Source organism: Octopus bimaculoides, chromosome 27, assembly GCF_046866305.1.
Source record: "Octopus bimaculoides isolate indiv1 chromosome 27, ASM4686630v1, whole genome shotgun sequence".
NCBI classification, from domain to species: domain Eukaryota; kingdom Metazoa; phylum Mollusca; class Cephalopoda; order Octopoda; family Octopodidae; genus Octopus; species Octopus bimaculoides.
The window spans coordinates 22,164,171-22,180,154 of NC_142954.1; the positions used below are offsets into that span (position 1 = coordinate 22,164,171).

A 15,984-nucleotide genomic window follows, 5' to 3' on the forward strand; every position below is an offset into this window, starting at 1 on the left:
ATATATATGCATGCATATATATATATATATATGTGTGTGTGTGTGTGTGTGTGTGTGTGTGTGTGTGTGTGTGTGTGTGTGTGTGTGTGTGTGTGTGTGTATCTACCTATATTTTAAAATTTATTAATAAGGGTAGAAATTGATATTAATCAATTAAAACTAGTGGTCTAGCATATTAAAAAAATCCGAAGATTAAAATTATATTACATACAAAAATATGAGGAATGACGAGCAAAAGTGGACTCCTATATGCTAGAAATAGATGCCGAATCATCTAACCACGAAAAATATTTTCTCAGTACAAATTTAGCGACACAACAGACTGTAAGAGGGCAAGACCAATGAAAAAATATTAAATAAAGAAAACGATTAACCTACGTACCATGGTTTCACCTGTTAAAATTTACATAAGTAAATATCTGCAAGATCATTAGCGTAGTCTGTCGATTTATAAAATATAATTTCCAGAGCTAGACGTAAGACGTCCACCCGAAAGGGAGCACGTGTAGAGTTCTACAAATTACATTCAGTGTATCCCCTCAAATGTCTTCAATCTGGCGCGCTAAGTCCGGAAATAACTCTGCAGTTAATAAATTTTTGCAGCTTATTTACCGGTTTGAGAACATCATTATTTAAATTTTATTAATAAGGGTAGAAATTGATATTAATCAATTAAAACTAGTGATCTAGCATATTAAAAAAATCCGAAGATTAAAATTATATTACATACAAAAATAAGAGGAATGACCAGCAAAAGTGGATTCCTATATGCTAGAAATAGATGCCGAATCATCTAAGCCCTGTAAAAGAACTCGGTTGGTTGGGCCTAAATTTTAACAGGTGAAACCATGGTACGTAGGTTAATCGTTTTTTTATTTAGTATTTTTTCATTTGTCTTGCCCTTTTACAGTCTGTTGTGTCGCTAATTTTTTACTGTGAACATATTTTTCGTGGTTAGATGATTCGGCATCTATTTCTAGCATATAGGAGTCCACTTTTGCTCGTCATTCCTCTTATTTTTGTATATGTACCTATAGATAGATATAGATATGGACATGTGTGTGTGTGTGTGTATGTCTTTGTGTCTGTGTTTGTATCCCCACCACCGTTTAACAACCGGTGTTGGTGTGTATACGTCCCCGTAAATTAGCGGTTCGGTAAGAGAGACCGATAGAATAAGTACCAGACTTGGAAAATAAGTCCTGGGGCCGATTTGTTCGACTAAAACTCTTCAAGGTGGTGACCCAGCTTGGCCGCCGTGAAATTGCTGAAACAAGCAAAAGATTAAAAAAAATAAAACACAAAAGTTTATCGAAGCAACAAAGAATTAGCCAGCTGGTAGAGGATTATAGATGATTTAACCTGGATTATCGCAAGAAATCTCTAACCACTAATTGGCACCATGTCTGAGAGGACAAGAACAAAGAAATAATTGTTCAAACAACATTTCTGGAATTTAAACAATTTTCAGACATTCAAAACACATGAAAATATCCACATCACTTGTAATATCACAGGTGGTGGTGGTGGTGGTGGTGGTGGTGGTGGTGGTGGTGGTGGTGATGGCGGTAGCGGCGGCGGCGGTGGTTGTGGTTGTGGTGGTGGTGGTGGTGGTGGTCGAGGGATAGCAGCCAATCCCGCAGGCGGATGGATTCACCCCCTGGACGCGTGGTCCTGTCCACGAATGTCGGGACCCTACTTGATCCTCTGTTCGGTCGCTCGGAGCCTCGTAGAAAATCGGCGGTGGCGCTGCCCACTATAAAAACCGGAGCATCCCGATGAGCGCGACGATTCGGGGTGAGTGGCCCCGTCCACTATAATACACCGGCGTCTTGGTGTGGATGACCCTTTCGCCGCGCCTATGTTCTCCGGTCGTGTCGACTAGGATACTTCATGCCTCGACGGGTGGCGCTGCTCCACCTTAATACACCGGCGCCTCGGGATCCCCCTCGCCACGGTTGCTGCGGCGCGGGGACCAGGTCTTAAGGAGGTGGCTGCGGTCACAAAAAGTAGGAGCCCCGACGCGCGGCCAATTTGCCCCCCGTGCTTAGCCGTTTGGGTTCCTGCTGCGCTTGAGTGGGGTTTGCCTCGTAAGCGACCTGCACACGGGAGTGGCCTGCGTCGGAGAACTCCGAGTTTTGACCGACCCCTCTTGTGAGCCTCCTTCCTGACACGGGCGCAAATGCGATCGGGCGCCCGAGTACGCTGTCAAGGGACGGGGCTTGCAATTAGGCGATGGCATTCCTCTCAAGGCGCGATGGCACCGCCACGGTAAAAAACGGTACCGGCTACGACTCGACTGTGCGCCTTAGACTCGGCTTTGGTTTCACAGGACAAAACACCGGAATGGACAGTGTGCGCGTAAAGCTATGTGACGTGTCGCTCGTGGGACCGCCCACATTAATCCCAGGGAAAGGCTTGCAAGTCCGCGCATGCTCCGCTGCGCTACGCAAGCTCGGAGAGATGTGGTGGTGGTGGTGGTGGTGGTGGTGGTGGTGGTGGTGGTGGCGGTGGTGGCGGAGGTGGTAGTGGCGGTGGTGGCGATGGTGGTGGTGGTGGTGGTGGTGGTGGTGGTGGTAGTGGTGGTGGTTCTTCTTGTGGTAGCAGTGGTGGTAGTTTTAGTTGTAGTGGTGGAGGTGGTTGGTGATGATGATAGTGGTGGTGGTGGTGGTGGTGGTGGTGGTGGTGGTAGTTTTGGTGTTAGCGGTGGAGGTGGTACACATTGGTAAAGTGGTTGGCGTCAGGAAGAGCACCCAGCAGCAGAAACTATGCCAAAGCAGACACTGGAGCATACTGTAGTCTTTGGTTTATGGCTTTAAGGGTGTCACGAAAGGCCTGGTTGGAGGCCCAACCAACCGAGTTGTTTTACAGAGCTTAGGCAAAAATGAAGGGACCGCTGCAATAAGTGTGTGAATCTGAGAGGAGAATATGTTGAATAAAATCATAATTAACTGATCATCCTGTTTTTTCTTTTACGCAAAGCCAGGAACTTTCAGCATCCACTCATATTGGTTTCAAATTGTGGCAAAAGGCCAACAATTTCGGCGAAGGAGTTAAGTCGATTATATCAACCTGCATGAACAACTGGTACTTATTTTATTGACCCCCAAAGGATAAAAAGTAAAGTCGACTTTTGCAGGATTTGAACTCAGAATGCCGCTGAGCATTTCGTCCAGCGTTTTACCGATTTTGCCAGCTCGTCACCTTATCTCCCATACATATGTTGGGTTTTTGAAATGGCACAGTCACAAGAGTTTTCATCTTCAGTCGAACAGTGCAGTAAATTCGCCTTTCAACGATGTAGCTGCATTTAGTATGATATACAGATAGCTATTTTAAAGTGATAGTGCTTCCGTTGCATAAAACAAATGTGCGCGCGCATGTGTATGTCTGTAAGAAACCGAAATTTAAAAGACAAAATCTATGAGAAAACATTCAAGCGTTGAGACTATAATAAAACAATGATTATTCTAAAAATAGTTTTGACAACATCAGCAAATTTTTGCTTCTAAAATGTTAAGCTTATCTTTATGATTTTAATCCCATTAAGATTAAATGTACGTTGCTATAAAAGACTAAAAACTTCCAAAGACTCACTAGTTGTCTCAACCGGGAGCAAACTTCGAAGACATGCTGAAATATCTCACCGTATTCTGCCTCTACTTGGCTGTCGCTGCAGCAGGTAAAGAGTTGATGAAATCATAGATTTCTCTTTTACTTATTTGAGTGTTTACAAATGGTTTCCGTGTAACAGTAGGAAGTGTGAGAGCAGTGGCCCGGGAACAAAATTTGCTTAGGGGGTGCAAACTCAGTTCCAAAATTTGGCACTACTGGAGAAGTGTGGATCCAAGTTCTGGGAGTGTGCATGTCACAAATTTGCGCATGCGCACGCGTTATTCGTAAGTAGTCGAATTTAGCACTCAGGTAAAAAACGAGATGCTCGCTACTTGCTGTAAATGGAGGGTGGGTTATCCATCTGATACAAGAAGAAAATTGCAGATAAATTGAATAAAAACATGAAATACAACCAAATGATATTTCATTGAAAAGTAAACCATTCTGAAAGATAGTTCAGAATGTTTTCAAAACATTTATCGCCAGCTTTTCCCATATTTTATTAAGGGTTAGGGATTATGATTAGGGTTTAGGGTTAGGGGTTAGGTTTAGAGTTAAGGTTTAAAGTTAGGGGAGATGAATGTTTTTTCAGTATTCAATGATTATTTTTCACTTTTATATTCAACTTATCTGCAATTTTCTTTTCGTATTACATGGATAACCCCGCTCCTTTTACAGCAAGTAACGCGAATCTGCGCATCTCGTCATTTGCCTTGTGAGCTAAAATCGACTACTTACAACTAAAGCGCGTGCACGCACAAATTTGTGACATGCGCACTCTCAGAACTTGGGTTCACACTTCTGTAGTACCCAAAAGTTTTACAAACAAGGTGAAGTTTTCTAATTTGGGTATCAAAACAAACAAATGTTCAATAATAATAACTTTTATTATTATGAGGATCGACTGGAAAGTTAACAGGCTGACCAATATATTCTCAGAGAATGTGACCAAATGAAGTTCATTTTTAAATATTAGGATCTTTTCTGCTTGATTTCACCTTCTGAAATTTTAAAATTAAGCGAAAATTTTCAAATTTGATATATTGGTGTAATTTTTCCCGTTGAATCTGATGCTATTCACTTATTCCAGAAAAACTTTAGAAAACTGTAACAGAGGTTTAAAGTTTGATCATTTTCCCTCCATCAGAGAACAGGATGTGGAAGCTGGCATTTTATACAAGGTGACAACATTACAATGTTAAAACATTCAACGATGGAACTTTTAATAAAGTTTTGTGAAATGTTGGATAAACATACTGTTGGTTTAGTTCATGTGAACAATACACAATTTTGAAATTGGAATAAAATTGAGGCAATTGAAAAGTGAAAATCAAACAGAAAAGATATCTACATACTTCTTTCAGCGATTCATTGCTTCGATTGCCTTGGAAAAGAAGCTATCCTGTTAGTTAAACAAGTTTTCAACAGCTGATAAGACATCATCACTATGATATTGGTTCCAAGCCGAGTATTTTATATATATATATGTAGGGGATATAGATAATAAGATGAGGTCAAATCACTAAAGTAGGGTGGCTTAGCAGTTCAAAGCCAATCACACACAGCAGCCATCGAAACCAATTACTTGTGCACTGGAGTATTTGTTTCGATGAAAGAAAAACATACTCGACAGTTTTCCTTGCGTTTGGCCTAGATAGCCTTTCGCAACTGCCTTAGAAAGGTGGCACAGTACAGCACTCTCCATTGATGGTGAGAGCCTTTGAAAGTAGTCAATAAACACGATGCTTTTTGCAATCCAAAATACTGAGGCCATCACCTTCCCTGCAGATTAAACGATCTTGATGACCTTCTTTAGAGTAAGTGTTGAAGAGTGTCTCCACTGTTAGATTATCTCTTATTCTCTAACTCAAAATGATAAACCCAACACATTTAAGGAAACTGGATTTGCCTCAAGCAATGTCAGATATTATCGAAATGTGATCAGCCTGGTGCCCTTTTAATCAGGTGTCAGAAGAAGCAACACCCACCAAGCAGAAACTTTCATCATGCCAAATTTATTGTGTAGAATATTCTCAGCCCTCACACGTGATATGCTAATAACATTAGCAATTTATATTTTTTCTCCAGTAGAAGCAGTTGCAGACTGTTCAGATCATTAGTCTTCTCAAAATTATCTCTGCTCAAATCAGTTAATCAGATTTGCACTGTTGATAAAACTGGAGCATCATCCTCCGATATATCAACATGTCCTTGGGGACTAAATCATTTTTCTACAGGTACTTGATAACAGCATGATGCCAAATTTTGTTCATCTTGAAGAGAAGCCACTAATAGTTACTTTTGAAGCTTTCTCTGAACATTCAAATGTCAGTTTACCAAGAAATAATGAAGCTATAAGAAGTGTTAAAATGGAAGTAAGCCGAGTTTTTGCATCACTCCATAATACACACGTATATGAAAAAAACTGTATCAACATATTCCAAAAGTTTTCCTACGCTCACACGTTTCGTTAATGAAACGTTTTGTTTCATGAGGATGTGCAAAGTGTTTTCATCGTATGTGTAAGACGGTGTTGTGTCATTGTGGTACGGAGCCAGGTCTTCAAATGGCGAAGTGCACTGAATGTTCTTTTGCTTGATGCAACAGATACAGGTGAAGACAAGACAAGCTGCATTAACGCCAACACTTGTGGCATACTAGAACGAAAAATAGCATCAGACACTCTCCATTTATCAACTATGTCATTAAATAATTTAGGCAAATTTTCCCTTTCCGTCCATAGGCTAGCAAGAAGTTTGATTTGAGATGACAGTAAGAGCAAATCAAAAGAAGCAGGTAGATGTGCATTTTCAAAGTTAAATACTCCACAAGTGACTGCTGACAACAGCAACTCCACTCGCTCAGAGCATACACGTATTCCCTGTTGCTGAAACCGGCGAGTCAATTCATTTTCGATGACAGCCACTATAGAGAAAAATTGCCGACGCCAGTCATCGGTGACAGAAAGAGCAACTTCTTCAGTAGTTGTTGTGTACCTAAAGCGCAGTGGTGTATTTTTAGATCGCGAAATGTTCGGTATTTTCACCAAGTCGGAAGAGGATACTTCATCAAAATATTTTTCAAAAACCTTCTCACTTCTCATTTTTGAAAGAGGGGTTTTCAACTTTTCAAGCAATTTCAAGCAATCACCGGCTGTCGTGCCTGGACGCTGTAAGCTACGTGCCACTGGCTCACATACCCCAAATATATCCCCAGCGATTTTAATGCCGAACAAAGTGGAAGCTTTGCCAGATTGTTTTAGCAGCCCTTTAACAGTAGCCTTTGTTGTTGCTCTTAGCGACGAGTCATTAAGAAGGTCAAGCAAAAAATTTTGAATATTCTTATAATTGTTTTCTGCTCATTTCAGTGCTGTTGCTCTAATGCACCACCGAGTTGGACACACTGCTTGCAACATGATGACATTCTCACCACAAAGATTTGTCCATTGTGCTTTTCTTTTTGGTGACTTTTACAAAAATGGCGTGTTGATGAACAAAGTTCAGTGCACCAGCTACAAAGGTAACCTTAAAACTAACTTCTTGGAGGACAAGGTCTAGAGAGTGGTTTCCACAGTGTACAAAATATGTACCTGGGAACAAATTTTCAATCGCATTTGTACACCTGAAATGTTTCCACTCATGGTACTTGCACCATCAAATGAAAAACAGCATAGCTTTGAGTCAAGTGAAATGTTTAGGCGACAAAAAATATCTTGAAAAATCTTAGTCAGTGTCTTCGAAGAGCAGTCAGGGGGATTATAAAAACCTAGAAAATCCTCATTGACATTCAGGTCTTCAGAAACGTACCGGACAGTGATTGATACTTGTTCCATGCCAAAGCAATTAGTGGTACCATCACATATAATGCCAATAAATCTGGAATTTTCTACTTTTATTTTGATCTCATGTAAAATGTTATGAGCATATGCCTCTAAAATTTCATTTTGAGTTGTATCAGAGAGGAAATTGTCCCGACGCTTAAACCACTGGCTTACTTCTGCACTGCATTCTTCAGCAAGTTCCCTTACAAGATTTACGAAGTTTCCCATAAGATTTTGAATTTCTGTTGAATACAACATGGCAGATGATTAAAAAGGGCAGACACAAGAAAGAAAAAATAAGTAAAGAACCACGTATAAGGCCACTGAATTGTAACAAAAGAACTCTGGCCGAACAAAAACCTGAAAAACAAATAGTGAACATGAAATAAATAGTGCTTGTGTTTTTACTGGCAAAACCAGTAACATGACGTTCCATCCAATATGCTTCAAAAAACGATAGGCTATACTAGAGCACCGTCTTTTATTTGAACAAATCAACGCCAGGAACCGTGGCGAGGGGGATCCCGAGGCGCCGGTGTATTAAGGTGGTGCAGCGCCACCCGTCGAGGCATGAAGTATCCTAGTCGACACGACCGGAGAACATAGGCGCGGCGAAAGGGTCATCCACACCAAGTTACAGGGGCATAATCGCATCAACATTAGTTATCAGGCGATGGTGGGGTGACATTCAGACACACAAATACATACATTCGTATATATATGCGTGCGTGTATGTGTGCTTGCAAATGTACCTACCTACCTCTCTCTCTCTCTCTCTCTCTCACTATATATATATACACACACACACACACACACACACACACACACACACACACACACACATACGCGCACGCACACACGCACACACACACACACACACACACACACACACACACACACACACACACACATATATATATATATATATATATATATATATATGTATATATATATATATATATATAGATATATATATATATATATATATATATATATATATATATATATATATATATATATATATATATGATAATATACGGTAAAACCATATAACTGGAGGAGAGCTTACTTTACAGGTAGAGAAGTGGGTAAATATAAATAGACCTCGTAACGATACCAGCTACCAAATGGTTTCACGGCGAATTGGGGCCCCGAGTGACCTTAGTGAAGTCATTGGGGAGAATCCCGAGCCGATTATCGTGGTCTCTCTCTCTCTCTCTCTCTCTCTCTATATATATATATATATATATATATATATATATATATATATATATATATATATAACGTGTATTTATAATGAGGGCAAATTTAGCCATTTCTCCGTAGATTGAAAAAAAGATGAACAACCTTAATCGATTTTCAAACATTATTGGGTTCTAATCAGAGGCGTAGTGGTTCAAACATGAAAAATAGAATTTATGTTGAGTCAGTCTCAATAAGTATAGATTTATTGATCGGAGAAAGTTACATAGTGACTGAAGGTTCGAGAGTTTCGTGCAGAGGCACTTATCAAACTAATTAAATCAACGTTTTCTATATAAAACGAAAAAGCAGGACAGTATCGGAAACAGATATGACGCAGATACTATTTTATATATAGGCAGGAAGACTTTTGATTAATAATATGACAGAATTAAGGCAAGATAAAAAATGAAAGTCGTCAATATATAAGGTATTCTGCCTAAACTACGTCTTTAAGATACGATTTGTTAGTAGTAACGCTAAAAGGAAACTATTTCCTAAGGAACTCAAGCAGATTAGAGAGGAATAAAGACAAAAGGAAAGTAAAGATTTAATGAAAAGGTGAATCAAGACTCAAGAAAAACAAAGCACTTACACAGGCAGTGGTCAAGCAGCAAATGGTATTGAATGGTCGTTTTGTACTGAAAGAATTTTGAAGGGGTTTTATTTTTAGACTGGGGTCAAACGGTCGAATCCATTCAACCATGTTTTAAGTCTTTAGCAACACCAATTACAAAGAATTTGGGAGTGGTTCTGAAAGATGGAGACAAGTATTGACAGACAGAAACTGGGTGGGAGCTGTCTTCAATAATTCAAGTAAAGCTATACATTCAAAATTAACCATACATGCTGGTTTTGTTGTTGTTATTGTTGCTGCTACTGTTGTTATTGTCACTTATTTTTTTTGTATTTTGACGCTACTTTCCTTCAGAAATTAGTGGTCCTAAACTCCCTAGGGAATTTTATGCCAGATTCATTACTTTTATTTATTTATTTATTTATTTATTTTTTCTTTGTTTTGAAACGAGATCGAAATAAACATTTTATACCGATAGATTTTAGACACTTTTTTTCTGAAACTGGTAAGATTATGTAGGGGGTGCAAATTTTGATCTTGCACCCCCTGAAAATTCTAGGGGGTGCAGGTGCACCCGCTGCACCCCTGTTCCCGGGCCCTTGTGTGAGAGCTGAACTTTTCTGTGGTAACTGGCAGTCCGTCGGTTAGGACGACCAGTATTCCACTTGATCCGATCAACCGAACAGCTGACTCGTGAAAATAACGTGCAAAGTGGTTGAGCGCTCCACAGACAACGCGTGCTCTCAACGAAGTTCTGAGGGAAATTGAGCCTGACAGAAAATGTGATAAAACTGACTAATATGACGTCTTTGGTATTAGTCGCTAATTTATTCCAAACAAGAGGAAAGTTCTTATCCAGTAGTAATCTGCGGGTCCCCTGGAATATTGAGTCACTTCACAAAGCTCTGACCTTTGTTCTAGCAAAATTTGTTCCATGAACGACACACTTTCATTTCCTGCGAAAGAGCGGGAAACAACATTTCATAAAGTGAACCGGAAAATCGGATATATAAAACCTTTTTCCCGTCTATCTCTCTATCAATCCCTTCTTATCAGATCTTCTTTTCTCTTTCTTTCTGTCTTTCTTTTATCTCTCACTTGTCTCTGTCGTTCAATATTTGTCGTTCTTTATTAATTCCTTTCTTGATTTCCGTTTTAATTCAATTTGTATTTTCTTGATTTCTTTCTTTCGTTATTTATTTATTTCATTCTCTCGTTCTCGTTCTTCTCTTTTATTCTTTTATCGATCAATTACCAATAATCAGTGAATGTCTGCAGATACAAGGGAAAAGTTTATCCAGTCGGGAAGAGTTTCAAAGATGATTGTAACAGATGTACTTGTGGAAATCAAGGATTTGTTGCCTGTACTAAAATATTCTGTGGACCTAAAGGTAAAGGATTCTTCTCAAGTTCCATGGAACAGATCCTCACATTCCTATTAATCTACTAACCAGTTTTAATCATTTTCTTTTATAATCATTTCTTGCTGTGTTCCATTCATTCTTTTTCTTCCTTCTTCTCTTCTCTTTTTTCTTCCTTTTTATCTTCTTTTTCTATCTTCTTCTTTTCCGTCTTTCTTTTCAATTCTTTACTTACCTTTTCGTCCTCTGCTTTTCTTTCAATTTCTCTTTTGTTTTTTTACTCTGCCTTTTCATATTTCTTTCAGTCTTTCTTTCCAATTTTTCTTCCTTTTCCTATCTTCTTTCGATTTTTCTTGCTTTTCTTTCATTTTCTATTCTGCTTTTCCATTCTATTTTCTCTTTCATTATTTCGGTGAACTTTCAAAAATCGCTAGAGTGTCAAACAATATGTACTGTGTTATTTTTTCGGGATCTTTACGCTCTGAATGTACAATCCAGGAAAAAGAGAACATTTATGGTGAATTACTGCGGAATATATATATATATATATATATATATATATATATATATATATGTATATATATATATATATATATATATATATATATATATATATATATAATGCTCCCACTCCACGCTTCCCAAACAAGTTGCACGCTTATTGCTGGGTTTATCAGCATTAGGTGACGACTGCAATATATTTTCCCACCGTCCCTTGTTAATCTTCGCGACAGACGATGCGATGTGGTTCTTCTTACGAACCCCTTTTATAATCAAGTTTCTTTGTGGTCTTATTCGCGCCTGGGCCCAAACCGGTATTTGTCCTGTACCAGCGAAACACTCTTGTTTCATTTGCATATTTCATCCTTTTTTAACTTCTGTACCCAGTTTCTTCATTTCAGCTGTTTCTCTTTTTTTCTTTCTTCTGCTCATTCGTTATTTATTGATTTCGTTCTCTCATTCTTATTATCTTTTTTTCATTCCTTTTCTTCCCAATTACCAACAATCAGTTTGCGAATACAAAGGTAAAACTTACAGATTTGGAGAGAGATTCAGAGACGATTGTAGCCTTTGTTTCTGTGGAAAGCATGGAGTTGTCTGTACCAAGAGAATATGTAGAAAGAAAAGATCTTGCGAGTTGCTACGAATAGGTTATGTATCTTTATCATTAGTCTTTCATTTTTTCTTCCTTTCAATTTTCCTTCCTCCTTTTTTCTCTTTCATTTCTTCTGTCTGATGGGACTGTCACATTAAGTTGACAGCATACAACTACTCTTGTATTTCATTTGCATATTTCATCCTTTTTTAACTTCTGTACACAGTTTCTTCATTTCAGCTGTTTCTCTTTTTTTCTTTATTCTGCTCATTCGTTATTTATTGATTTCGTTCTCTCATTCTTATCTTTTTTTCATTCCTTTTCTTCCCAATTACCAACAATCAGTTTGCAGATACAAAGGTAAAACTTACAGATATGCAGAGAAATTCAGAGACGATTGTAACTTTTGTTACTGTGATGAGGATGGAGTTCATTGTACCACGTTGATATGTAGAAAGAAAAGATTTTGCGGCTTAGTACCAAAAGGTTATGTATCTTTATCATTAATCTTTCATTTTTTCTTCCTTTCAATTTTTCTTCCTCCTCTTTTCTCTTTCATTTCTTCTGTCTTTCTCTTTCTATCTTTCCTTTTATACTACTTTTTCTCATTCTTTCTATTTATCTTTCGCTTTCTTTCATCCTTCTTATTCTCTTTATTTTTTTCTTTCTTTCTCTCGATCTATTTTTCAATCTCGTGTCTCTCTTTCCTTCTTTCTGTTTTTTTCTTCTTTCATTCATTTTCTTCTCTATTTTTCTTTTTCTCTTTCGTTCAATGTTTTTATATCTTATCACTATCTCTCTCTCTCTCTCTCTCTCTCTCTCTCTCTCTCTCTCTCTCTCTCTCTCTCTCTTTCGTATCTTCTTTCTTGCCTTCTTTCACTCATCCTCTTCTTCCTATACCCTCCTCTTAATTTTTCCTTTCTTATTTTCCTTATTTCTGTCTTTGATAAGGCGGTGAACTGGCAGAATCGTTAGCGAACGCCGGTCAAAATGCTTAACAGCATTTCGTCCGTCTTTACATTCTGTGCTCAAATTCCTCTGGGGTCGACTTTGCCTTTCATCATTTCGGAGTCGATTAATTAAGTACCAGTTAAACACTGGGGTCGATGTAATCCACTTGCCTCCGCCCACGAAATGGCTGTGCCAAACTTTGAAACCGTTATCTCTGTCTTCGAAGTAGTAAGCCGACAGAATCTTTAGCATGATAGATAAGACGTTCAGCAGTATTTCTCCCAGTTTACCTCCTGAGTTCGAATTCCATCAAGGACAACTTCGCCTTTCTTCTTTCTGGGGTCGATGTGATCTAATCGCACCCTCCCCACCACCACCCAAAATTTCAAGCTCTGTACCTATAATAGAAAAAACTATTTCTACCTTGATCTGTTTTCTTTCTCTCTCATTCTATATTTCTGTCGTTGGTCTATCATTCCTTATTAACATGATAAATAATTAAAACGGAGAGCTTCTATCAATGTAGAAACAGACAGTTAAGCATCTTTTATATTTCAGGCACAAACGTCCAGCACTCAACATAGATACTTCTACGTGAACTTACATTTCTTTAAGCCGTTTAATTCCGATGATGGACAGTTGTGCCTGAAATATAAAGCTTACTTAACTTAACACTTCCACATTGTTAAAAGCTCTCCGTCTTATTTGTTATTTTTTCTTCTGTATCACAACACGTCCACATTGTTAAAAGCTCTCCGTCTTATTTGTTATTTTTTCTTCTGTATCACAACACTTCCACATTGTTAAAAGCTCTCCATCTTATTTGTTATTTTTTCTTCTGTATCACAACACTTCCACATTGTTAAAAGCTCTCCGTCTTATTTGTTATTTTTTCTTCTGTATCACAACACTTCCACATTGTTAAAAGCTCTCCGTCTTATTTGTTATTTTTTCTTCTGTATCACAACACTTCCACATTGTTAAAAGCTCTCCATCTTATTTGTTATTTTTTCTTCTGTATTACAACACTTCAAACAAACTACAATGTTCTTTCTCTTCGTAGTTTCATCTTTCTTCATTTCTTTCTTTCTTTCTCTATTTCTTTCCCTCTCTCTTTCATTCACTCTGTATTTCGTTTGTAAATTCCATTCTTTTTATCTACTGTGCCCAGTTATCTTATTTCAGTTGTTTTGTTATGTTTCTTTCTTCTATTTTTCATTCATTCATTGTTTTATTGATTTCATTCTCTCATTCTTATTGATTATCTTTCTTTCATTTCTTTTCTTCCCAATTACCAACAACCAGGCTGTATTTACGAAGGAAAAAAATACCGATTCTTTACGACTTTCAGAAGTGGTTGTGACTTGTGTTCCTGTAAATATAATGGAGTTAGCTGTACCAAGAAGTACTGTTAACCTAAAGGTAAATGGTAATTCTCTGCTACTAATACACATATTTTAACATTCGACAATTTTCATCCTTACCGTTACTTTTTCATTTTTCCTGCCAAGAGTTTGCCTTTGTGGGTGCGAAACCTTGCATGACTCGATATAAAATTTCGTTATAATAATTACTACTCTAATTTTTAGAGTGTGCTTCTTTCTGATACAGGTTTGTTTTAACTATATATACTCGTGTGTGTGTGTGTGCACGAACATGAAACTACTTGTCTATGTATTAATCTTCCTTTCTACTTCTACTTTCTTTTTCCTCTGAGCAGTTATGACAGCGAAAGCTGATTAGGTCATTTTATCTAAACTGGAACGCAAAAATTTCTACGTTCATTTTTGAATGTTTTGCGTTTCTATAATATCATTTGCTTTTATTCATTCCCGAACAGCAATCAATATGGTCGGATCTACATAAACGTACATTTCTTGAAGCCATTCACTTCTGATGATGGGCCAATATGCCCGAAATAATTAGCTTACTCAATTTCTCCTTTCATATTATTAAAAGCTCTCCATCTTTCTTATTTGTTATTTTACTTTTCTATCACAATAGTCCAAGCAAACTACAACACTCTTCTTTCTGTCCATAGTTGTATCTCCCACATATTTATTATTATTATTATTATTATTATTATTATTATTATTATTATTATTATTATTATTATTATTATTATTTTATGTTTGACTTTTGCTTCGCATTTGTACAAGTTGGATCCAAGTCTTACCCAGAGACCTCAAGAGACAACAAGTTAGAAGTTCATGTAGGTGTTATGCCTTGGCTACCATATATTTGAGTTTGTACATAGTGTTGTTCTAGAGAATGTTTAAGAAACCATAAGAAAATTATGTGTTTGTTTTAAAATTTGAGATCACATAAACAGTATTTTACGTAGGATATGGGCAGTTCCCATGAGCACTATCTTTTGAATTTCAGCCATTTTGGGGTTTCCTGGTATCTGAGCTAGGTAGTAATCAGCACGTTTCGCTGTCATTCCTAGGGCACCTATGACAATAGGTATTGTTTTAGTCTTATTATTATTATTATTGTTATTATTATTATTATTATTATTATTATTATTATTATTATTATTATTATTATTATTATTATTATTAGGTTTTCATTCATTCTGTATTTCATTTGCAGATTCCATTCTTTTTAACTTCTATATTGTTTTTTTTTTATATTTCAATCATTTTTTTCCCAATGTCTCTTGTATCTTTCTTCCTCTCTCTTTCTTTCATTCATACTGTCTGTCACTGATCTGAGTCTTGTTTTCTATCAAACTCTAAACAACAATTTGAACTCATGAAGCAGTCCTTAATTAAGCAGTGCTCCCACTTCCAAACATTAATAATCTTTTTCCTGTAATCTATCTTGTGTATTAATTTTGATTTTTCTCCTTTTCATTTACTGCGGATCCGTAACATCAGGATCTGAAAATGGGTGCAGTCGAGGAGGATGAGAGAACAAAGAAGGTTTCATGATTAAGTGACGTAATGAATATTAAATCGTATGGACGGCATCGACGTTAGTTGGCTGACAGAAATGGTCTTTCTTGGAGAACCAAAGAAAACTAACACCACCGAAATATAATTATACACTTCTTTTTATAAAATAAAAATTCTCTAATGAGTTCAATCCTAATTAATAATTGTTTGCTTTATTTTGTTTATTAATATAGACAGAGGCGTGGTTGTATGGGTAAGAGGATTGCTTTCCCACCACCTACCATGTGGTCATGGGTTCAGTCCCACAGCGCAGTACTTGTGAGATCCTTTGTTTGAAAGAAACTGAAAGAAGCCCATCGTATGTTTTGTGTGTGTGTGTGTGTGTGTGTGTGTGTGTGTGTGTGTGTATGTGTGTGTGTGTG

At 37.4% G+C, this 15,984-nt stretch overlaps 1 protein-coding gene across 1 annotated transcript; it reads left to right on the forward strand.

Moving 5' to 3' along the window:
- The first annotated feature begins 3,600 nt into the window (after positions 1 to 3,600).
- On the forward strand, positions 3,601 to 15,758 carry LOC106879170 (uncharacterized). Its single transcript, XM_089343345.1, has 6 exons — positions 3,601 to 3,682; positions 10,520 to 10,645; positions 11,626 to 11,766; positions 12,057 to 12,197; positions 13,968 to 14,084; positions 15,545 to 15,758. The coding sequence occupies exons 1-5, from the start codon at positions 3,631 to 3,633 to the stop codon at positions 14,075 to 14,077; spliced, it is 570 nt and encodes a 189-aa protein (XP_089199471.1). The 5' UTR covers positions 3,601 to 3,630; the 3' UTR covers positions 14,078 to 14,084; positions 15,545 to 15,758.
- Positions 15,759 to 15,984: the final 226 nt, after the last annotated feature.